General features: G+C 39.6%; 1 protein-coding gene across 1 annotated transcript in view; it reads left to right on the forward strand.

Annotated features, from left to right (window-relative positions):
- DNAH8 (dynein axonemal heavy chain 8) overlaps window positions 1-24,667 on the forward strand; it is a 357,024-nt gene that overhangs the window by 312,810 nt on the left and 19,547 nt on the right. The window contains exons 88-91 of the mRNA XM_038553950.1: window positions 651-811; window positions 17,458-17,614; window positions 21,400-21,552; window positions 21,630-21,819. Coding sequence (XP_038409878.1) covers window positions 651-811; window positions 17,458-17,614; window positions 21,400-21,552; window positions 21,630-21,819 — 661 coding nt within the window. The remainder of the gene's footprint in view (window positions 1-650; window positions 812-17,457; window positions 17,615-21,399; window positions 21,553-21,629; window positions 21,820-24,667) is intronic.

The raw sequence follows: 24,667 nt of genomic DNA on the forward strand, positions 1-24,667 counted from the left end.
TTCTCTGGCTTTTACATTACAGATAATCAATTCATATGGAATGAGAAAAGGATGTCTTAAGGCAAACAATAAGACGGTTGGATACATTTGCTTCTTGTGGCCAGGGACATAACTTAATTAACAGAGGGAGCTCTCCAGCTCAGGGTGGGAGGGGAGACAATTGTCACGTTTTCCTGGCCTTGTGTGGTGCGCAGTGCTGCTGTGAGCCACATGGAACACAGCATAGCCCCTGGCATGAACCCTGTTTTGGGGGTGAAAGGAGGCCATGGAAATGCCCAGATCCTCTCTCGCATGTGTGACTATTGCCTTATCTCTGCAGTGTGTTCTCATTTGTCTTAAAAAGTAGGATGGAGGGTCACGAGTTTATTGGAGCAGAGAGTGGCCTTGCAAGGCTGGCCACTCTCTGGTCACTATTAGCAAGCACCTTCTTGGGTGTTCAAGAGAGGCTTGGGCTTCACTGTTTTTGTGTCAGGTAGCTTCTCTCTTTTCTTCATATTTTTGCTAATTATTTCTACCAGTGGGTTTCTTAAGGTCCTTTCAAACCCAATATAAAAATTTATTAAAATGGAAATAAGGTGACCCCTTTCTTCCTTATAGTTTTCATTTAGACGTTCATCACTTTTATTTCTTCTGTTTTCCCTCCTGCATAGGTCTGGTTCAGTGAGAAGATGTTTGAGCCATCGTTCTGTTTTTATACTGGATATAAAATCCCCTTGTGCAAAACCTTGGATCAGTATTTTGAGTACATCCAGTCACTGCCATCCCTAGATAACCCCGAAGTCTTTGGGCTGCACCCTAATGCTGATATCACGTAAGTTCCTGGCATTTTTTAATTTTAAAGGATCATTTGTAACTCAGCCTGGCAAAGACTGTGCATTTCATTTTCTCTCTTAATTTCTCTCCTTTCCCTTCTTTTTATTTTTCTGTGAAAAATAATGTGACTTCCTGTCTCCCAATTATAACTTTGTCATATCTTGGCCTGCTCTCCCCTTACTAAATCCTGATGCTCCGGAGTTTACGACAAGCTAAAGCTCTAATTTATGCGTTGATTATTTCTCCTCTGTCATGTCGTAAAACCAGTTGGTGTTATTGGTATTGATGCTTTCCACTGATAGGACCATAGTCTTCCAGCTTCTTGCCTCTAACCAAAAAAAAAAAAAATCCATTAAAGATAATGGTCACAAACAGAATCTAAAAGGGCCAGGAGGACAGAGAGAAAGAGGAGGAAGAATTGTGTTTCTGCTTGATCCTCTCTCTTGTGGCTCCTGTCCTCTGATTTACTTGCTTGCACCCATCTGTCACTAATACTCATGGTGAGCACAGAGCACAGCTACAGAACCTGGAGGAAAGGCTGGGGGTTTCAGCTCAAGGTGAGGGCCCCTGCTCTGGTCACCAAGGTAAGAGAGGGTAAGTGAAGAGACAAGAAATGCAGCCAAATCCCCAGTCCCTTCTCAGACCCACTCATTGAATGAAGGAACCTGAAAACAAGGCTCTCCGTTTCCACAGAGAGAGTACCAAAAGTCCCCAGCTGAGATTCTCATCTGGATGGTCATTGCCTCTGGCCCCTCGAAGAAAGATCACAGAGTTTATGTCTAGGAGAGTGGTTTGGGTGAATGGAAGAAACCAGACTCTTCTGGTAGAATCTAAGCTGTGACAACCAATCGAGGAGTGGGATGTCTCTCTCCCCGCATCACTCACCTGCCACTGCAATTTTAACAACTCTGCAGAGGGGCAGAGAAGTTTCTCACCTTCTGCTTCTCTGCTCTTGCCCACCATCCATGGAGTTCCAACTTGCTCTCACTGCATTTTTCTCTCCACCCCCTGAATGTGTGCTTTGCCTCTTGTGTAAGGCTTGGCCTCCTGGCTTCTCTGTTACCCATACTGATTCTGATTTCTCCAGATCCTCTGATCTCTCCCATGCTGCTTTTCATCTTTAGAGATGTAGGCATGACCCAGAAGAGCCATGAATGGCTAACACTCTTTTCAGACCCCATGATGGAACTGTGGTGGCTCTGGTGGTATTTTGAAGAGGCCTTCATAGGTTAGCTGGAGACAGGAAAGAAGTGAAGAAATAAGAAGAAAAATTCCTCAGGGATCCATTTGAAATCAACTCAAACACTATCTGAAAGAAAGAACACAGAAAAAGAGTTTTGCCTTAGCTGAAACCTTAGAAATCTGAGGCAGACCCCATCACTCCTCTTTTCAGAACCCTCCTAAGTCCCCCATCTCACTCTTAAGTCAAGATCAAAGGCAGATGGTGACATACAGGTGACCTGCAAGGCCCGCTAGGACCACCTTCCCCCACCTCTCAGCCTGATCTCCTCTGTCCCCTCCCTCCCTCACTGCCCAGCTCCAGCTCCTGCTAGCTTCCTATTACTCAGATAGACCATATGGCTCCCCTCATGGGATACTTGCTCCTCCCAGAACATCCCTCCCCCCAGATATCATTGTGGCTCACTGGCTCACCTTTCCTCTTTCTGGTCCTTAATTAAATGTTACCTTTTCAATGATGTCTTCCCTGGGTGCCCTATTTAAAAATTGCAGACTGCTCCTCAGCCCTCACCCCAGACTCCATCCTCCTTGCCTACTTTTTTCTTTAGATTGTATCACCAGCTGGGATATTTTGTACTTACTTATTTATTTGCTATCTTCTGTCTACCATCATTAAATATAAAAGCTATCATGTCCAAAACTTTTGTCTATTTTTATTACTGTCTCTCTCAGGACCTATGTGTTGAATGTGCCAGCAATACTAAATTCTTCTGGATTGTGAAGAATATAATGAATGAGAATAGTCTATAGAAACAGTTCATGTGAATGGGCAGAAAAAGTGCCAATGATGTAAAGCACTTCTATGTTAGTAATTGAAAAAGCTCACATATGAGAGCTCCAAACTTTGAGTTCATCCTTGCAAGAGCCCAAGGAGTCATGACAGCTGGTTCCTAGAGAGTTGGATCCTGTTGGGGGCTACAGGATCCTGCCACAGAGTGTGTTAAAGCAGGGTTGAACTCATCGCATCCTGACTTACCCATGTGACCATAGCAGTTTGGGTCATCAGCTCTCAAGAAAGATAAACCAGAACTAGAAGAAGTCCAGAGAAGTAAGCCTAAAATGTAATGCAGATAGAAGGCAGTGATGGAGTCAAATTATTTTTTCCCTTGACTTTTTATTTTGAACTATTATAAATCCTCAGAAAAGTTGCAAGTACAGTGAACGTCATATAGCCTTCACCCAGAGTCACCAGTTGTTAACAGTTTGTACCATTTACCTTTTCTCTTTCTATATTTATATCTTTGTATATTTATAGATCTACAGTTATATCCTTATGTAACCACATCTATTTCTGTGTGTGTGTGTGTGTGTGTGTGTGTGTGTGCTTATAGCCCCCTCAATGGATAGAGCTAGGAAATAAGTACTTTTTAAAACGTCATGAGTTGGGGTGCCTGAGTGGCTGAGCTGGTTAAGTGTCTGCCTTCAACTCAGGTCATGATCTCAGGGTTCTGGGATCAAGCCCTGCATCAGACTCCCTGCTGAGTGGGGAGCCCGCTTCTTCCTCTCCCTCTGCCACTCCCCCTGCTTGTGTGCTTTCTCTCTCTCTCTCTCTTTCCCTCAAATAAATAAATAAAATCTTAAAAACAAAACGACACCAAAAATGTCATGAGCTAATACCAGTAACTCCAATTTCAAAGGTATACTTCACGTCTCTTCTTGGTCTTCCCTCATTTCAATATTGAAGTCTCCTCTCTCCCATGATAAGAGCTCTGGATCACACTAAGTTCAATATATTTACCCATTTGCTCTAAATGACTCCACCAAGACCGCTACCAACAACAAATGTATTAAGTGGAGATCAAGATTTCTTTGCAGTTCTTTTAATCCCTGGAATACATCCCACTGAGGTTGTACAGAGCATTCTACTCAGAAGTCACTCAGATTGTTTTCTCTGTGTGGTTATGCTATCAATTGATAGATAGGTGCATTCATTTATTTCTGTTTATATTACATTTAGTTTTTGTCCATCTTTGTCGGTTGTCTTAAATACATGAAACATGGACATGGCTTGAGAGTCACGGCTAGATAAAAGGTGTTCTCACACCCCTCCCTCTACCTTTTTGGGCAACCAGATGCATTAGTTTCTGGGTTATCTTCCCTGTGTTTTTTTCCTTAATTTTTAAAAATTTACTTTACAGAGCACAAGTGCATGAGTGGGGAGGGAGGCAGAAGGAGAGAGAATCTCAAGTAGATTCCCTGTAAAATGCAGAGACCAACATGGGGCTTGATCTCAGGACCCTGAGCATAACCTGAGCTGAAACCAAGAGCTGGACATTTAACTGACTGAGCCACGCAAGTGCCTCTTTCCTGTGTTTCTTTTTGCTAAAACATAAATACATATATATTCTTATTACTTGTTTTTTCCTACATAAAGTTGCCATACTTTATATATAATTTTGTGTCTTATCTTTTCCAATTAAAAATGTATCCTGTGGGGCACCTGAGCGGCTCAGATGGTTAAGCATCCAACTCTTGTTTGTGGCTCAGATCGCCATCTCAGGGTTGTGAGGTTAAGCCCTGCGTTGGGCTCCTTGCTGGGCATGGAGCCTGCTTAAGATTCTCTCTCTCCCTCCCCCTCTGCGCCTCCCCATCCTTGTACAAACTCTCTAAAAAATAAATAAATGAAATCTTTTAAAAAATGTATCCTGTAATCACTCCATATGTTCCCATGTCTTCCTCACTATTTTTTTATTTTACAGCTGCATGCTCCTCCATTGTTAATATGTACCATAGTTTATCATCTGACTCCTATGGATGGGCATTTAGGTTGTTTCCAGTATTTTGCTATCCCAAATAATTCCTCAATTAATAATCTCATGGTTAAGGTTTCTCATGTTGTTGGAGATATATTTTCAGGGTGTGTGGCTGTGAGTGGAGTTGCTAGATCAGGGATTAGTGAATATTGCCAAGTCCTCTCCACAGGACTGTGCTACTTTGCACTCTCAACAACAATGTGGCAAGGCCCTTCTTTCACAGCCTCATCAACAGAGTATTGGTGAAGGTTTTGAATTTTCACCAATATGACAAGTGAGAAATGGTATCTCAGCATAGTTTTAATTTGTTTTCTCTTCTTTTGAGTGAAATTGAGTGCATTTCCCTTCATCTGGAGACTGTTTGGACTAAGACCATCTTGGAGGCCCTGTGGATCAATCCAGATGTGGTTTGATGCAGGCCAAAATCAGGGATGATGCCAGAATGGAGAGGGTAGAGCAAAGCTGTAGGACATGTCCCAAAGGGGACCTGTGAGATTTAGTGAGTATAGAGCAATGGCTGAGAGTATTGTGTAGTTTTCATCCATTTGTTGCTGCCACCTAAGGAGTAGAGAGCACAGCGAGCCTTCTGTGTCTTTTGGCAGCTCTCTTCACCACTCTATCCAAAGGTTTCTATGTCATCACTGGCCAGCATGCTATAGATTAGATGCCACAGCTATTTTTTCCCAAAATAGAGTGTCAGGATCTTGTAATCTCTCATCACACCAAGTGAGATCAAGTAGAAGGTGCTGGAACTCTGCCTCCAATCTGTCAGACAACTAGCTGACTTGTAAGACCTGCAGTCCTCCTCCTCTGATCTCTCTTCATTCTTAACTTCCCCACCTGGTCTGTCCTTGGGTCTTTCCCACCCACTCCTCCTCTCCTCCTCCTGGGGATCTTGGTCCATGTTTGGTTCCTGCTCAGGCAAGCAGGCTCTGTTGTGCAACTATGCATGTGGTCATTTTCTTAGTCTCTGGGTGAGCTTTGCCCTAGGTTTGAGTCTTCTTTTTCTTGGCTCTGAAATATTTGATGACTGGAATGCTAGGCATTCCAGGCCGCCTTCCTGGAGGGCTGCACTCCAACCCCTCGCTGTTCCCCCATCAGCCACCAGGAGGCAGTAAGCAATAGCAGATAAAGCTTCTCAGCTAAAACCAACCCCACCCCCTCCCAACAACACCCCTCCCATTCCAGCAAGAAGTGACTTTTCAAGTTCTGTGTGAGATGATAGAAGGAATCAAAGCTTCCCCTGACATTTCTGGTCTGGAAGCTGGGATGGTAGAATTTGGAACAGAAGGGCATTTGAGAGGGAGGTTGCAGAGTTCTGTTCAGTTGTGTTGAATTGGGAAAGACGGAGGGATGTATCTGAGTGGGGAGAAAGACATGGATTGGAGCCCAGGTGAGAAGTTTCAGTATATTTGTACAGAGATTTGTACCCTTGAATCCATTAGAGGGGGTGGACTCTGTAAGAATCAGTGAGAAATCTGTGTGAATGTCCCCAGCTAGAAGAATCCTTCTTAATTTATCTGATGTGCACCCTGTTCAACAGCACTCTTCCGGATAGGCTTCTGGCCTATGGTTAGGCCATGGTGGAGAACTCTATGTCCTTGCTTATAGCATCTGTGCTCTGAACCTAGCATCCATAAATTTGAGAGGAGAGGGAGATTTGCGAAAGGGGACGATAGGTCTTTCTCTTCCTTAAGAATGCAGAATCCCTGAAAAGGTGAGTGGGAAATACAGCTGAATAAATGCTTTAAAATAAGTAAAATCTCTCCCAAGAGCTTAGATACCATAAAAATGCATAGTTTATTCACATTTTATTATCTAGATTTATAAGGTACCAAGGACTCTGCAAATTCAACTATCTCAATGTCAAAAACAGTTATTTATTTTCACTCTTTTTCTCATTAACGGTTATGCATATTTTTCTACCTTCTAAAATTTATCAAATGCCCTATTACAACTTTTATATTCATTTCTATGCAGGATGAATTTAATTGTATTTCTTTTAGTATTAGCTGAAATTTGAGTTTCAGATTTTTATTAAAAATGTATGCTCGTTGTTATTTCATGTGCAAAGACGTATGTAAATCTAGGCTGATTTGGATGTGATAGTGCACTAATATCTCATTAGATGGTTGTTTCTTTGTAGACAGTTCTGTTTTTTATTTGTCCTGCATTTTTATTACCCATGACCTTGACTCTACCACTCAGCAGAGGTGACCTGGACAGCTGCCCCAAACCACCAAGCTAAAAGACCAATAGGAGCTTCTTCCTATATTTACTCAAAAGAGAAATTTTCTTCTAGAAGTAACTCGGGACCAAAGCTCATGAAGTATTATAGTTCTCCTTCAACTCAGAGCATTTATGGGGACTGTTTTCCTGAAAGCCTGAAAGGCTTTTGAGGCATATAGAGATATTTGCAGTTCTCCATAATAGCTAGCTAACTAGGCTTCTGCCTTTCCTACCTTTGCAAACATACCTTTGCTTCTGCCTTTCCTACCTTGCAAACATAAAAATCACATAGTGGATAAAGAAATGTGAGTTGTATAGCCCTGGCATTCTGCACCTAATAAAATGTGTGGCGGGGAGATGATCCAGAGAGCTTGTGCAGATCTTATACAAAATGGGTCAGCTTTTCAGGGCTTCTTCCCCACATCCATGTCCTGAGGATTATTCTCAGATCACCTCATAAAAAAAATAAAATCACCCACCAAGACAATGATTTCTTAGGTGAGATCTAGCAGCAGCAGCATGTCCATTTACCCCTCCCTGGAGCACTGGTGAATGCGGCTAGTGCCAGCCAAGAACAGAATGGTCATGTTCACAGTGCTGTGCACTGTTGGCACCCAGCCCCATGTACAGAGCATGTTTCCAAAGAGGCAATGAGCTGGGGGTGAGCCAAGAGCTCCTGAGTGCCCCAGACATGGGATCTTTCCCTTTTTTTATTTGTAGTTAGAGCAGGTAGGAAGAATGATCTCTGATTTTCTTGGTGTGAATGGAGATTTACTGTGATTTTCTTCTCTTTAAACTTTAAAGATCTGTGCTTAAATATCATAATAAATGCAGGTTTTCTTTACTTTCAAATGATGTCTTTCTGATTCTCCTGTGTTCTGAGGAGCACCTAAATTTATATATATTTCCCTTTGTATGGGGAAAGGTGCCATGAAGGAAGCAAATAGTGATAACAGTAATTTACTATACTTTTACTATAAGAAGAAACAAATAATTACTGGAGAATTGCTCTCCTTTATATTTGAAGTTTAATAAAATTCAAACCAACTGGCCTGAATTCAACAAACAAACATTTATTGAGAACTTACTCTCTAGCCAACTCGGGATACAGAGATTAGCAAGACACCATCCTTGCCCTTGGAGTTCATAATGTATTAGGGAAAATGAATGAGTGGCAAATAGTTATGTAATACAATATGATGGATCCTAAAATCAGGATTATATAGAACACACACACACACACACACACACACACTGCTAGGAAAACAAAGATGAAGAAGCAATATATTCCAGCTTAGGAATTTAAAGTAAGCTAGTGAGAGAGGTCATCTCTGAGCTATGCCTTAATGGACATGCAGGAGTTCCAGGTAAGAAAAGGGGTAGGGAGGAAGGGGCAACAACACCAAAGATAAGAAGGACAATGCAAGGAAAGAGGAAGATAATGAGCAGTAAGTGTATATACATATATTGAGTCACCAAGTTGTACACCTTAAATATATACAATTGAAAAAATATTAAAATAAAATGCTCTGGCACAGTGAAAATAAAAGGCATAGATTAGGGTACGTACGTGAAGGAACAGTCCAAGGGGGGGCATGAAGATGTGAAAGCGTGTGCTGCGTGCGAGGAGCTAAATCCAGTGTGCCTAGAGCATGGTGGGGAGGGACTTCAAGAGAGGAGCAGCCTACCCATGAGGCTGATGCACATACAGAGACTGGCTTGGGGCACCATGAAAATGCTGGAATTTTCTAGATAGAGGCTAGCAGTGATTTGGAAATAGGTCTTGGAAACCAAGAAGAGCTGGAGAGTGGCATCAAGAGGAGACTATCTCTGAAGTTTGTAGATTAGCGGCTGGGTGAAGGCATTGATGTTCAAGAAGATGGGACAGATCAGGGCAAAGAGAGAATGGAAACAGTGAATCAGGTGTTGGAATTGTTTGATTTGGGAAACAGAGAGCCCTAGGAGTCAGCAGAAATGTGGATATGTAGAGATTAGGATAAAGTTAGAGGTTTCACACTACCCAGACTTGCCTGGTTGTTCACAGTCCTCAGCAAGAGGACCGTGATAGTGACACCTACTGTAGCAGTCTCCCCTCACTGTATCTGATGCTAGAATGAGATCGTGGAGTAATAGAAATCACAGAAATGTACCTGTCTGAGAATTGTATATAATATGTGGCTCCTTGACTTTTGATGACTTCATTTTGGTTGTTGCATCAGCTATTTTCCTGCTTTTCCTCCTTAGAGTTATCTGTATTATTCTTAGACTTTATATGACTTTTAAAAACTGGGATAGCACCATACTTCAAAATTCAGGAATGAGTCACAAGGGCCTTTTGTTCCATTTTACTAGAATGTTTTATTACCTGTGTATATGTTCAGTTTTGTGTGTGCTTGATGTGTTCATCTTTCAACTTTAAAAATAAATGTCTTTGGGGATATTCTTTTTAAAAATTTTTTTTAAAGATTTTATTTTTTCATGAGAGACACAAAGAGAGAGAGGCAGGGACATAGACAGAGGGAGAAGCAGGCTCCATGCAGGAAGCCTGATGTGGGACTCGATTCTGGGACTCCGGGATCACACCCTGAGCCAAAGGCAAACGCTCAACTGCTGAGCCACCCAGCCGTCCCTCTTTGGGGATATACTAAAACTCCAACAATCTACATAGAAATTGCTCACCAAAAAATAATAAAAAATAAATTTAAAATTCTCTATACAATTATACAAAATCAATTTTCTTTTTTTTAAAGACTTTATTCATTTATTTACTTTTTATTTATTTTAGAGAGAGCAGGAGGAGGGAGGAGCAGAGGGACTTAAAAGCAGACTCCATGCTGAGTGCAGAGGCTGATGCAGGGTTCGATCTCAGTATCCTTAGATCATGCATGAGCTGAGCTGAAATCAAGAATTGGACGCTTAATGACTGAGCCACCCAAGTGCTCCATACAAAATCCATTTTCATTTAATTTTATTAGAAATCAGCTTTTACCATATTGGCCCTTACTGTGAAATTCATATGTTTAAAAGTAATGTGGAGTCAATACTCCAACTGGCTGGGTTACAAACATGTACTAGGGTTTGACACAAGATCCTCGTAATCACTGTATCCGCCTGAAAAACCAGCTTACAGCGCATAGTGGCTGATGCATTTACCTTAGCCATGACGTTTGGAAAGGATGCAATTCTTTGGATACGTATGTTTGGGTCCAGATACAACCAAATTCTACCTGCCAACCAAATGAAAATGCTGACGACAGAGCATCTCCTCCATTCTTCATCTGGTTCCTAAATGAATTAAAGGCTAGCTGAATAGAATTCCCTCTGTGGACGCAAAATGTGGCTTTTCCATAAGCAAAGAAGCCTGGATAATTTTAGCAGTAGTTCCTTAGGATTCTGTTAGTTAGTGAGACAGTTTGCACAATTCAATGCTATAGATGAAAAAGAAAAAGGTGTAATTCTTTCCGTATGCTATTAGGGAGGTGGAAAGGAGCCTTTCTGGTGGGGCACGAAGATTACTAGGAATTTCTAAGATGCATTTCAATGAACCTCAAACGTTTGTCAGTGATTCATCTCTGTTGAGTCCTTGGTGGGCTTTGCATGTGGGGGCTTATTTTTTCTCTCTTTTCAAAATGAAAATAGTCATAATACTCTTTATTATAAAAAAAATTTGTACTTTCTCATTGAGAAAAACAAACAATACAGAAAATAGAAAGCAGAAAGTAATAATCACAGCAAATGCTCATCATATAAAAATCTCATTCTTAATAGACCCTTCTAGATTTTTTTCTATGCTTATGTGCACAATATTTACAATAAAAATTGTAATCACACCCTGGTAAGGTTTCTGTAACATGCTATTTTTTTAATTGAAGTATAATTGACGCAGAGTGTTACATTAGTTTCAGGTGTACAACATGGTGATTTGACAACTCTATATATACATTTTGCCATCCTTACAAGTGTAGCTATAATTTGTCACAATACAACACTATTAAAATCCTATTGACTATATTCACATGCTGTATCTTTCATTCCTGTGACTTTATTCCATAACTGGAAGCCTGTATCCCCCACTCTCTTTCACCTATTTGCCCATCCTTGCCCCCCTCCTCGCCTCTGACAACCACTTAGTTTGTTCTCTGTTTTTATGGGTCTGTTTCTGCTTTTTTTTTTTTGTTTATTCATTTGTTTTGCTTTTTAGATTCCACATGTAAGTGAAAGATGGCATTTGTCTTTCTCTGTCTGACTTATTTCACTTAGCATAATGCCCTCCAGGTCCATCCAGGTTGTCATAAATGGCAAGATCTCATTCTTTTTTGTGGCTGAGTAATAATGCTAATTGCAGCATTATTTACAATAGCCAAGATATAGAAGCAACTTAAATGACCATGATGGATGAATGGATTAAAGAAGATGAGGCATATGTATACAATGGAGTATTACACAGCCATAAAACAGAATTACCATGCTATTTCATTCAGTAATCTCAATTCAATAACCTCACTTTACCAAGCATCCAGAGCTACATCACATTTTTCCTGGCTGTATATATAGAGTTTTACCAGGATTTGTTATTTACCAGGATTTTCTATTACAAATACCACTATATGGTCAACTAATATTCGATAAAGGAGGAAAGACTATCCATTGGAAGAAAGACAGTCTCTCCAATAAATGGTGCTGGGAAAATTGGACATCCACATGCAGAAGAATGAAACTAGACCACTCTCTTTCACCATACACAAAGATAAACTCAAAATGGATGAAAGATCTAAATGTGAGACAAGATTCCATCAAAATCCTAGAGGAGAACACAGGCAACACCCTTTTTGAACTCGGCCACAGTAACTTCTTGCAAGATGCATCCATGAAGGCAAAAGAAACAAAAGCAAAAATGAACTATTGGGACTTCATCAAGATAAGAAGCTTTTGCACAGCAAAGGATACAGTCAACAAAACTAAAAGACAACCTACAGAACGGGAGAAGATATTTGCAAATGACATATCAGATAAAGGGCTAGTTTCCAAGATCTATAAAGAACTTATTAAACTCAACACCAAAGAAACAAACAATCCAATCATGAAATGGGCAAAAGACATGAAGAGAAATCTCACAGAGGAAGACATAGACATGGCCAACATGCATATGAGAAAATGCTCTGCATCACTTGCCATCAGGGAAATACAAATCAAAACCACAATGAGATACCACCTCACACCAGTGAGAATGGGGAAAATTAACAAGGCAGGAAACCACAAATGTTGGAGAGGATGCGGAGAAAAGGGAACCCTCTTACACTGTTGGTGGGAATGTGAACTGGTGCAGCCACTCTGGAAAACTGTGTGGAGGTTCCTCAAAGAGTTCAAAATAGACCTGCCCTACGACCCAGCAATTGCACTGTTGGGGATTTACCCCAAAGATACAGATGCAATGAAACGCCGGGACACCTGCACCCGATGTTTCTAGCAGCAATGTCCACAATAGCCAAACTGTGGAAGGAGCCTCGGTGTCCATCGAAAGATGAATGGATAAAGAAGATGTGGTTTATGTATACAATGGAATATTCCTCAGCCATTAGAAACGACAAATACCCACCATTTGCTTCAACGTGGATGGAACTGGAGGGTATTATGCTGAGTGAAGTTAGTCAATCGGAGAAGGACAAACATTATATGTTCTCATTCATTTGGGAAATATAAATAATAGTGAAAGGGAATATAAGGAAAGGGAGAAGAAATGTGTAGGAAATATCAGAAAGAGAGACAGAACATAAAGACTGCTAACTCTGGGAAACGAACTAGGGGTGGTAGAAGGGGAGGAGGGCGGGGGGGTGGGAGTGAATGGGTGATGGGCACTGGGGGTTATTCTGTATGTTGGTAAATTGAACACCAATAAAAATAAATTTAAAAAAATAATCTTGCACATCTTTGGACATTTGTTATTTTTTTAAAAACTGATTTATTAAAAAAACTGATTTATTAAATGTTAAATAAATACAAAAGTATAACGTGTGTAAAATATAAAATGTTGTTCTTTTGGCACCATCATTTCTATATTTTGCTATATCTTCCCTGTCTTTGACTTCTTGCTGAATGAATATTTTTCATTCTATTTTTACCCCTGTGCTAGTTATGTACTACTTCTTTTTATTTTTTCTTTAGAAATTTTAACATCCACTTTTAATTAAATGTAAAATTAATATCTTTACCCTCCTCTTAATCAAAAACTCTTGGATAATTTTAACTACAGCACTCCCCTCCTGGCATTTCAGTATTTTAATTTTATCTGTTTTTCATAAACCCACAATTACAATATAATTATTGTTTTATAGCATAATGCTTATTTAGATGTGCCCATGCATTGACCTATTCTTTTCTATACCTCAGACTTTCCATCACAATAATTATCCTTTAGCATTCTCTTCAATGCCTTATTTTGCCCTCCTTTTGTAAAATGCTCAGCATCACTCAGCATCAGGGAAATACAAATCAAAGCCACAATGAGATACCACCTCATTGACCAGAATGTGTCAGAATGGCCAAAATTAACTCAGGAAACAACAAATGTTGACAAGGATACAGAGAAAGGGGAACCCTCTTGCACTGTTGATGGGAATGCAAACTGGTTCAGCCACCCTGGAAAACAGCATGGAGGTTCCTCAAAAACTTAAAAATAGAACTTACTTACCCAGCAATTGCACTACAAGTATTTGCCCAAACAATACAAAAATAGTGATTCGAAGAGGCACCTGCCCCCCAAGATGGGTAGGAGAGGCAGAGATATCATCTCACCCAAAACCTCACCACTGCACAGTGACACATAATTGGGAGGAATATCATAAATACAGAGCTTCTCCTTGGGAAGCAAGGAGATCATGCTCCACATCAGGAACTCCAGCTCTTGGGATCTGTACCAGAAAGACAAGCCCCCAAAATGTCTGACTTTGAAAACCAATGTGCCTTATATCCAGGAGACCCAAAGGGCTGTAGGGAATTAAGATCCTGCTGTTACAGGGCTTATGTGCAGAATCACTCACCCCTGGGACTCAAAGCAAAAGCAGCGGTTTGAAAAGCACTTAGACCATATATGAAGGAGATTCATTTGTTAAACTTAAGGCATCTCCTAGAGGGGCAGGGACCTCTTGGGTCTCTTGCTAGGGATGGAGACACGGATTGGCATTAGTTATGGATTCTCCCCTCTGCCTTACTAGTGCTGGTGGGAGTGTCCCAACCCCAGTGGTTCCTGTGACCCTGATAAAGCTGGTAGGCACACCCCAGCCCCATTTTCCTCCATAGCCCTGCTAAAGCCAGCAGACACATGCAGCCCATGCAGAGGATGTCCCTTGCATGCCCAGCATTGGTGGCTGGGGGGCTTGCATTTCTGGACCCCACAGAACTGAAACAATTGGAGAGACAGTTCTTGATAGGCTGCTACCCCCAAGGCATGGCAACCATAGTGGACTAAAACACAACCTCAGTCTTCCTGTGAAAATGCCTATTTACCTATTTGCTGTCAACTTAAAATAGACTGTTATATTAATAAGCTGTTATATGTGAGCTTCAGGGTAACAAAAGTCTATAGTAGATACACAAAAGATAATAGGAAAGGAATCTAAGCATAACACTACAGAAAGTCATTAAAGCAAAAGGGAAGAACAGGAGAAAAGGAACAGAAAAGAACTAAAGAACAACCAGAAAACAATTAACAAAATAGGAATAAGCACATGACTAGTAATAATTACTTCAAATGTAAATGGGCTAAATTCTCTAATCAAAAGACATAGAGTGACGGAATGCATTTAAAAAACACACAAAACAAAACAGACCTGTGCTGCCTCCAAGAGACTCACTTCAAATGTAAGAACATGCACAGACTAAAAGTGATGGAATGAAAAATGATGTTTTTTTGCAAATAGAAGCTGAAAGAAAACTTGGGTAGTTATATCAGACAAAATAGATTTTTAAACAAAGACTAATAAAAGACAAGGTTAGTCATTAAATGATAAAGAGGTCAATTCACCAAGAAGATACAACATTTGTAAATATTTGTGCACCTAGCATAGGGATCACTTAAAAATAGAAAGCAAATACTAACAGACCAAAAGGGAGAAATTGACAGCAATACAACAATAGTACAATAATAGTACAGTACAATAATAGTAGGGGATTTTAGTATCTGACTGACTCTCACACTCATGCACACACACCATCTATGTGTCCACACCCAGCCACTTCAAGACAAAAACTGTGCCTCTCAAAGCATCTGGTTGACCCAGAAGAGCTCTAGAGAGTGAGAACAAAAGAGAGAGAGGCAGACAGACTACTCTCTTTTAAAGCATCTTGTTCTTTTACTCCACAGCATGTGTTACAATGGTATTGACAAATGCACCCCTCTTCCAGTAGATAGAGAGAGGCACCAAGGCAGGGATCTGTTTACCACCATATTATAGCACCTAGCTCAGTGCCTGGTACATTGGAAATCTTTATTGGATACATGGATTTTTTTTTAAACCATAAACGACTATAGAACTTTTATTTATATTCAAACCAGGAACAATTCAAAAGTTAATCAAAAGGTAAATGGACAGATGTATATACCCAAATAATACTACTCAGCAATAAAAAGAAATAAACTATTAATATATATAACATCTATGATTTTCAAAATAATTATGCTGAGGAAAAGAATCCAAAGACATACCATATGACTCTATTTGTATAAAACTCAAAAAAAAAATGCAAGCTAGTATATGTTGACAGAAAACGGACTTGTGGTCAGTTGCCTTAAGGACAGTGAGGTGTTGGCATGGAGAGATGAATCACAAAGGGCACAGGGAAACTTTCAGAGGATGTCAGATATATTCATTTTCTTGGTTGTGGTGATGGTTTTATTGGTGTCACAATCTATCAAATTTTACACTGGCTAAAATGAAAAGCTTATTGTATGTCAATTACCCCCCAATAAATCTATGAAAATGCTCTTTTTTTATTCCTAACTGGGACTGAAATGTTATGTCTATAGGAGTATATAAAATCGTTTTACCAAGAACTAGTACAAATAGTAGACAGCAGAATATTTATTTATTTATTTATTTATTTATTTATTTATTATTTATTTATTTATTTGAGAGAGAGTGAGACAGAGAGAGCATGAGCAGGGGAGGGACAGAGGAAGAGGAAGCCTGACCCTGGACTCCATCCCAGAACTCTGGGATCACGATTTAAGCAGAAGACAGACGCTTAACCAACTGAGCCACCCAGGTGCCCCAACAGCAGAATCTTAACAACAAAAACAGCTCTCCCCAAATATTTCAGTCTGTAGGGCTCCTTTTACACCAGGTGAAGACTTCAGACCACCGTGATTGATGATGCAGCAGGCAGGACAGCAGAGGAGAGGCTGTCTGCAAGGAGGCAGTTACCAGGGACTGTATTTAATAGGGGAAAGTTAACGGAATCTATCCATCTCAAGCTTCCTCGTGAAGAGAGTGTTTTAAAGAAGTGGTGTTCCAGCAGATGTCTGAGAAGGAGCACTTGACCCTTTGAGAAAGAGGTTCAGAGATCAATGGGAATATGCAAATGTTAAGACAAAATCCAGAGCTGCCGGGTCATTTTAGCTCTAAATGTCATCATCAATCACTATGGATACATGGATTTTTTTTTAATTTTTTTATTTATTTACTTATGATAGTCACAGAGAGAGATAGAGAGAGAGAGAGGCAGAGACATAGGCAGAGGGAGAAGCAGGCTCCATGCATCGGGAGCCCGACGTGGGATTCGATCCCGGGTCTCAGGGATCGCGCCCTGGGCCAAAGGCAGGCGCTAAACCACTGCGCCACCCAGGGATCCCAGATACATGGATTTTAAAGATGGGTGGCTGCATTTAGGTAGAGCAGAGGGATGCCAATAGATTACTTTGGAAATCATAAAACAAAAATGGGAAAATGAGAAAACAAAACAGAAAATACTGAAGAAATTTTAATAATGTGTAATTCACAGAGGAAATATGAGTGATCCTCTTTGATCTAACAAATTGTCATGTAATTATAGAGTCTTATGACCAGTCTATAACTGAGGGAGAATAAATAGGAGATGTGTTTGTTATCCAGCATGAGGTTTGTAGGTTAGTGCCGAGCAAAACTGGATAGTACTGCTTTGGATTACCAATGACATTCATGGAATCTCTTTCCCTAAAGATAGAGAGCCTTTCATTTTCGGTGACGTTCTTGATGTCTTGTTAGGAGGCAGTAGATGGATCTCTAGTTTTTTCATTCCTGGAGGTTGGTGGTAAAGTTTCCTTCCCCCCCACCCACACTCCTCTTCTGTCTGGCTTTAAGTGATCTTATCAGTTCATTTTAGCTTTGATCATTATCTCTGAACACCTACATTTCCCTGCTACATTCTGAACAGTTCACTCTTTTATCAGGTATCAGAGTAACACTGCTTCTGCTGTTCTTGAAACAATTACCAACATTCAACCCAAAGAGAGTGGAGGGGGTGTGGGAGAGACCCGGGAAGCCATCGTTTATAGATTATCTGAAGATATGCTGAGCAAACTGCCTCCTGATTACATTCCTCACGAGGTAAGCTGCACCCTCCTCCCCCTGGTGTGTACAGGGCTAGCCTCATGTTCCACAACGCCTAACTTGGTCCTGGGATGATAGGTTTCGGTCCCTCCCCTCTCTGCTCTTTCCTGCTTCCTTTGCAACTCTTTTAACCTCGTGGTCTTCTCTTCCTTGCCCCTTCTCAAGCATCTTGCAAACTATGATCTGCGCTTTTCTTGACACCTTTCTCTGCTCGCTGCCTCCTCCTCTTTCTCCATGTTCTCTTTTAATCACCTGTTCTCTACCTTTCCCCCATCTCTGGATTCCTTTGCCTTTGGCTCCCTAGACATCTTACCCCCCTAGGCTGGAAACCTCTCTCCCCAAAGCCTGCTTTGTCCATTCTTTAAACTTACCCCTTGTTTTTGTCTTCTGCTTCCCGCCCCCCTCCCCAACCCTTCTAGTCTCTCAGTCCTTCCAGCCAGAAAAGCAAGCCATTTAAATGAATTCACTCCCAGTGTGGATGGCAATAGTGTTCTACTTCTTGAACCTCCTAATTGTTTGCTTATTAACTTAAATCATTCTTTTTTTTTTTTTTACCTCAAGACTCCTTTACAAAATGACTGAGGACCCCAAGTAGCTTTTATTTATGTGGGTTGTAACTACTGATATTTATTATATTAGGAATTTAAACTGAGACATTTCAAAAATGTATATCATTTTATTATAAAATAACAGTAATAAACCCTACATGTTAACATAAACAACATTTTAATTAAAAAATAAGTATGTTTTCCAAGACAAAAAAATTCATTTGAGAATAGTAGGATTGTTTTACATTTTTACAAAGCTCTTTAATGTCTTGTTTAATAGAAGGCAGGTAGATTTTCATATCTGCTTCTGTATTCAATCTGTTGTGATACCAACAAGTCATGTAGCTCTGGGAAACTTCACTGTACGCTCCTGAGAGCAGAAGAGTTAAAAAGTCAAATGGTGTCTTAGTATTACTATGAAAAAGTTGAACTCTGTAGACTCCCTGAGAGGATCTCAGGGCCTGCAGGGGTCCCAGGTCACACTTTGAAAACTACTGATCTAAAAAAATATTTAATTGTGGTAAAATTTCTGGCACTTGAAAGTTCTGAGAAAGGTCCTCCAACTTGGCCTCCTTCTACATGCAAGAAGACAGGGCTCTTCTCTCCTGTTCTCAGCCTCCACTCCTCATTGCCAATGGTCGGAGAGTCCTGGATGTGGCTAAGTCAAGTTTAGCTCTTTAACCAAGAAGGGACAGGCTAATGCCCTGGTGCTGCTGTAACAACTGTCTTGTGTCTACCCTGTCTTGCATCCTCACATCTGGGAAATATGAACTCTTCAGCTAGGAGCCCGTAGGCTGCTTGAGTTACAGGCTACCACCCACTGAAATGAGTACCTCCAACACCAAAAAAACAAAACGACAAAAAACAAAACAAAACAACAACAAAAAAAGGGACAGATTTTCTTGCCTCTTAAAACAGTTCTTCTTTCTGTTATGTAAATGGGTACTGAGACATTTGGCCAATATACTAAAATCAATTATTCACATAGAGATAGTTACAGTAAAGGGAGTAAATAAATTTTTAAATGGGAACACAATGTAAGTACATACTTTCAATGTTCATTGTAAGTGATCTTCAGGAGACAGAGGAGGCATAAAAACCTGCCTTCAAAGATTTTAAAAACTAGCATGTGAAAGTGAGATAAAACTCACTAGTCACTGTGATGACTAGACTGACCACAAGGTTGGTATTACTGGAGGCGGGATGGGCAGGATCTTGGGATAATTTGAGCCATCCAGACTTGGTCAGGGCCACTTCCCCAAATTCTCTGTTCTGCCAATATCCTAGCAGGGACTGAATGTGAGGGATGTCACTAAGTGGTTTGCTAAATGGGAAGGAGTTTGTACTAAGGCATCTAAAATGGCTTATTCTTCTAAGATCACTTACCTTTTAGTGTCCTTTATTTTATAGAAGAGAGATATGTGTTCTTGAAAATGTGGCTGTAAAGTGAATTTTGTAAATTGAAATATAATTATACTATTGACTTCCATGGTAAAAACAGAGCCACATCTCTCAAGAAGAGACTACCTGGTCCCAGAAACATAATGAAAATCCTATGTAAGACTGCAGCAGATCTTTCATCCTATTAATACAAAGATAATTTTAGGCTGGAACAATAACCATCTTCAAAATAAAATGAGTACTAAGATTAGATTTTCAAGAGTTTAAGTTTTCCCTAAGCAAGTCTCTATTGCAAAATAAGTTTCTCATTTCAAACTGTAAGTAGGGCAAGGTGATTTGTTTGGGGCTGTCAATATACTAAAAGGTACCTGGTCTATTGATGTGACATTGTAGCCAATATGCCTGGGGTTAATTTCCCACTTGTAGGGGTTGCAAAGGTATTTCCATAATTTCCTTTTTCCTTCAGTGTGAATTTCGATAGAGTAGTCATGATTTAAAGGGGGTGATATTTATGCTATTCAGCCATTGGAGGCTGAAGGGTTCGAGAGGAGAACGAGGCAGTAGAGCCTGCAAAAATGTAAGTTCCAGAATCAGGAATTTAGGAGAATGAGTGAAGGTTGGGATAGTGACTGGGTTTATGAACCTCCACCAGCATGTTTGACTGGGGTTTCAATATCATTGCTCTACCTGCCCAGATATTCCCACCCAGCTGTCAGGTTTTATATCACGGCTTCCCTGAGTTTGTGCTTCCCCTCTTCATTCCTCACTCATTAGAAGTGGCCCAGCTGCAGGAAAGCAGAGGTGTCCACTGCTGAGTGGGACACTTCAGCATCACACTAGCAAACATGTTCTATAAAATGAGGAAGATAATCCACATGAGCCTGAAACCCATCATCTCTAACATTCCATGACTCCAGAAGGGGCCATGGGCATCTCCAGCTGAGAATCCTACAGTTGACTGACTTTCTGGTGACTCTATGGACTGGTACATTTCTCTAAATTCTCTCTCACTTCATATGGCTATCCTTACCCCTCCTATACCGGCATCTCTTCAATTGAGACTAGCAGAAAGTTCAGATCTCTGTGTAAGTTCTTGCCAATATTCATAGTCAATCTTTTCTTGGGTATGGGTCACTAAATTCAAATGTGTATATATATATATTGGCTTGTTTTCCAATAATTGTTACATTTTATTATTCCCAGAACCAGATGCTTTTATATTGATCTCTTCAAAATGATCAATAAATGATATACCAAAAGGAACAAATAACAGGTGCTTAATGGCTCTCCTGCAAAGTCAAATATTTTCATTGATTAGATTAGGAGAGGCTCTTTTAGTCACCCTAGCCAAGGCAACAATGATCTTAGGAAATGCAACCAATCATTCATTGGTAACTGCTCTGTAAAGATTTTGGCCATATTAACTTTCTGTGACATTTCTAATAACGACTCTGTAAGCATTATGAAAAAAAACATACCAAACTGTACTCTTACAAAGGTTGGATTGCAAGAGAATATTTAACTGACACTTAGCACTTAATCATTTTGAAAGGGAAAAAGGTACAATTTTGTTTCAGCTTTTTAAAGTACATTTCCAATTATCAACTAAGTACAATCAGTAGGAAATAAAAACCATTTTAATTGAACAGTAGTTTTTGAGGCCTGGAAAATAAGGAATTTAATGTCAAGTTTGGTTCTGCAAGAGATATTTTAGAATCCATTTGGGCTAGTAGAGGTATATCCAGAGGAAGAAAAAGAATAGAGAAAGGAGAGGTCATTGGAAGAGAAGTGACAGATGATTTTTAAAAATTCCTTTCTTGTATTTTTTTCAAGGTGAAAGCTCGTTTGATAAAGATGGGACATCTTAATTCAATGAACATATTTCTTAGACAAGAAATTGACAGAATGCAAAAAGTCATCTCAATACTTCGCAGTAGCCTGAGTGACCTAAAATTGGCCATTGAAGGAACAATCATTATGAGTGAGGTGAGCTGTGATATCATTTATCATTTCCCTCTTTTGTTGGTTTTTCTCATTCTTATATTTTAACTTCTCTTTTTCAGAATTTGAGAGATGCCCTGGACAACATGTATGATGCTCGCATACCTCAGATCTGGAAAAGAGTGTCCTGGGATTCATCCACACTGGGCTTCTGGTTTACTGAACTTCTGGAGAGAAATGCTCAGTTTTCTACTTGGATATTTGAAGGGAGGCCCAACGTATTTTGGATGACTGGTTTCTTTAATCCTCAAGGTATGTGCTCATGGGAGAGCGGGCAGTGTTGGAGGATGAGGGTAGTTGTGTAGTAGCACTGTGTGATAAATACATATTATATACAACAGTATAGAGGTACAGCTTGCTAAGTGCTGGACACATGTTTTCAGAAGTTGGAAACTACAGATGATCCTTCTGTATTTGTTTACAAATTCAATCTGGAATTTGTTCTACCATTGCGTGCACAATAACGGAGGCAAACCTTTCATTGTTCTTCTCATCTACCTCAGCAAGCCTGTGTTTAGGACATGTGAAATAATAAAGTTTTGTTCGTTTCTTATCTTAGTTTTAAATTTTCGTGAAAATGACAAACATGAAGCATCAAAATATGCAGAAATTGTTTCTAGATTTCAGAAAATTAGACTGATTTTGAAAATGATCATGTGGCGGAAGTTTTATTGAGTGAATGTGTAGAGTCTGTCCCCACCCGCTCCTCAGTTCTTTTCCCCCTGAAAAAGTACTTTGTGATTCTGCTGTATTTCTTCCTTCACTCTAGAAATGTTTACTTGGTTACTGACCAGATGTCTAGTGACGTAATAATAAACTATATACAATTTGGTAAGCTCATAAAAACTACCATGGTCAGTGTTTCAGATTTATAAAATGTGGAGTTCATAGAGTTCATAAAGTTCTGAAACATGACAACTTCTTGTTTTACTACAATAGTTTTACTTCAAGTAATTCTTTCTTTTAAAGATTTTATTAAAATTCCTGTTAGTTAACATACAGTGTAATATTAGTTTCAGATGTACAATATAGTGATTCGTTTCCATGCATCACCCCAATACTCATCACAACAAATGCACTCCTTAACTTCCATCACTTATTTCATCCATTCCCTCACCCACCTTCCCTCTGGTAGCCATCAGTTTGTTCTCTATAGTTAAGAGTATGTTTCTTGGTTTGCCTTTCTCTCTCTCTCTCTCTCTCTCTCTCTCTCTCTCTCTCTCTCTGTGTGTGTGTGTGTGTGTGTGTGTGTATTTTTCCCTTTGCTTGTTCATTTTCTTTCTTAAATTCCACATATGGGGGCACCTGGGTGACTCAGCAGTTGGGCATCTGCCCTCAGCTCAGGGAGTGATCCCAGGTGCAGGCATTAAGTCTCGCATCGGGTTCCCTGCGAGGAGCCTGCTTCTCCCTCTGCCTGTGTCTCTGCCTCTCTCTCTGTCTCTCATGAATGAATAAGTAAAATATTTTTTAAAATTCCACATATGAATGGAATCAGATGGCATTTGTCTTTCTCTATTTCACTTAGCATAATAATACTAGCTCCATCCACGTCATTACAAATGGTAAGATTTCATTTCTTTTATGGCTGAGTAATATTTCGTTGTGTGTGTGTGCGTGCGCATGTGTGTATGTGTATAACACCTCTTCTTTATCTATTCATCAATTGGTGGACATTTGGGCTGTTTCCATACTTTGGCTGTTGTAGATAATGCTGCTGTAAACATCGGGGTACATATATCCCTTTGAATTAGTATTTTTGTATTATTTGAGTGGTGGTGCCATTGCAGGATCATAGAGTAGTTCTATTTTTAACTTTCTGAGAAACCTCCTTTCTGTTTTCCAGAGTGGCTGCACCAGTTTGCATTCCCACCAACAGTGCAAGAGGGTTCCCCTTTCAGCATATCTTTGCCAACGTTGGTAGTTTCCTGTGTTGTTGAAGTGGCATCTGAAGTGGCATGTGAGGTGGCATCTTAGCATAGTTTTGATTTGTATGTCCCTGATGATGAGTGACACTGAGCATCTTTTCATGTGGCTGTTGGCCTCTGTATGTCTTCTTTAGAAAAATGTCTATTCATATCTTTGACCAATTTCTTAATTGGATTATTTATCTTTTGGGTGTTGAGTTTTATAAATTATTTTTATATTTTGGATACTAAACCTTTATAAGATATGTCATTTGCAAATATCTTCTCCCATTCTTTAGGTTGACTTTTAGTTTTGCAGACCACAAAACTTTTTTATTTTAATGTAGTTATAATAGTTTATTTTTGCTTTTGTTCCCCTTTCTCAGGAGACACAACTAGAAAGAAGTTGCTATGGCCAATGTCAAAGAGGTCACTGGCTATGTTCTCTTCTAGGATTTTTATGGTCTCATGTTTCATATTTGGGCCTTTAATCCATTTTGAACGTGTTTTTGTGTATGGTATAAGAAAGTGGTCCAGTTTCATTCTTTGTATGTTGCTGTCCAGGTTTTCCCAATACAATTTGTAGAAGAGATGGTCTTTTTACCATTGAATATTCTTTCCTGCTTTATTGAAGATTAAATGACCATATAATTGTGGATTCATTTCTGGGTTTCCTATTCTGATCTATTTATCTATGTACCTATTTTTGCACCAGTACTATACTGTCTTGATCACTACAGCTTTTAATAAACTTGAAGTCTGAAATTGTGATGCCTCTAGCTTTGCTTTTCTTTTTCAAGATAGTTTTGGCTATTTAGGGTCTTTTGTGGTTCCATGCAAATTTTAGGATTGTTTTTTCTAGTTCTATGAAAAATGCTGCTAGTATCTTTATAAGGGTAGCATTAAATGTGTAGATTTCTTTGAGGAGCATAGATATTTTAACAATATTTGTTCTTCCAATCCATGATCCTGGAATGTCTTTCCAAATTTTTGTGTCACCTTCAATTTCTTTCATCAATGTTTTATAGTTTCCAGGGTACAAGTCTTTCACTTCTTTGGTTAGGTTTATTCCTAGGTATCTTATTATTTTAGGTGCAATTGTAAATGGGATAGATTCCTTATTTTCTTTCTGCTGTGTTGTTATTGGTATATAGAAATGCAACATGTTTCTGTACGTTGATTTTGTATCTTACAAT

The sequence above is a fragment of the Canis lupus genome, chromosome 12, assembly GCF_011100685.1.
Source record: "Canis lupus familiaris isolate Mischka breed German Shepherd chromosome 12, alternate assembly UU_Cfam_GSD_1.0, whole genome shotgun sequence".
Taxonomy (NCBI): domain Eukaryota; kingdom Metazoa; phylum Chordata; class Mammalia; order Carnivora; family Canidae; genus Canis; species Canis lupus.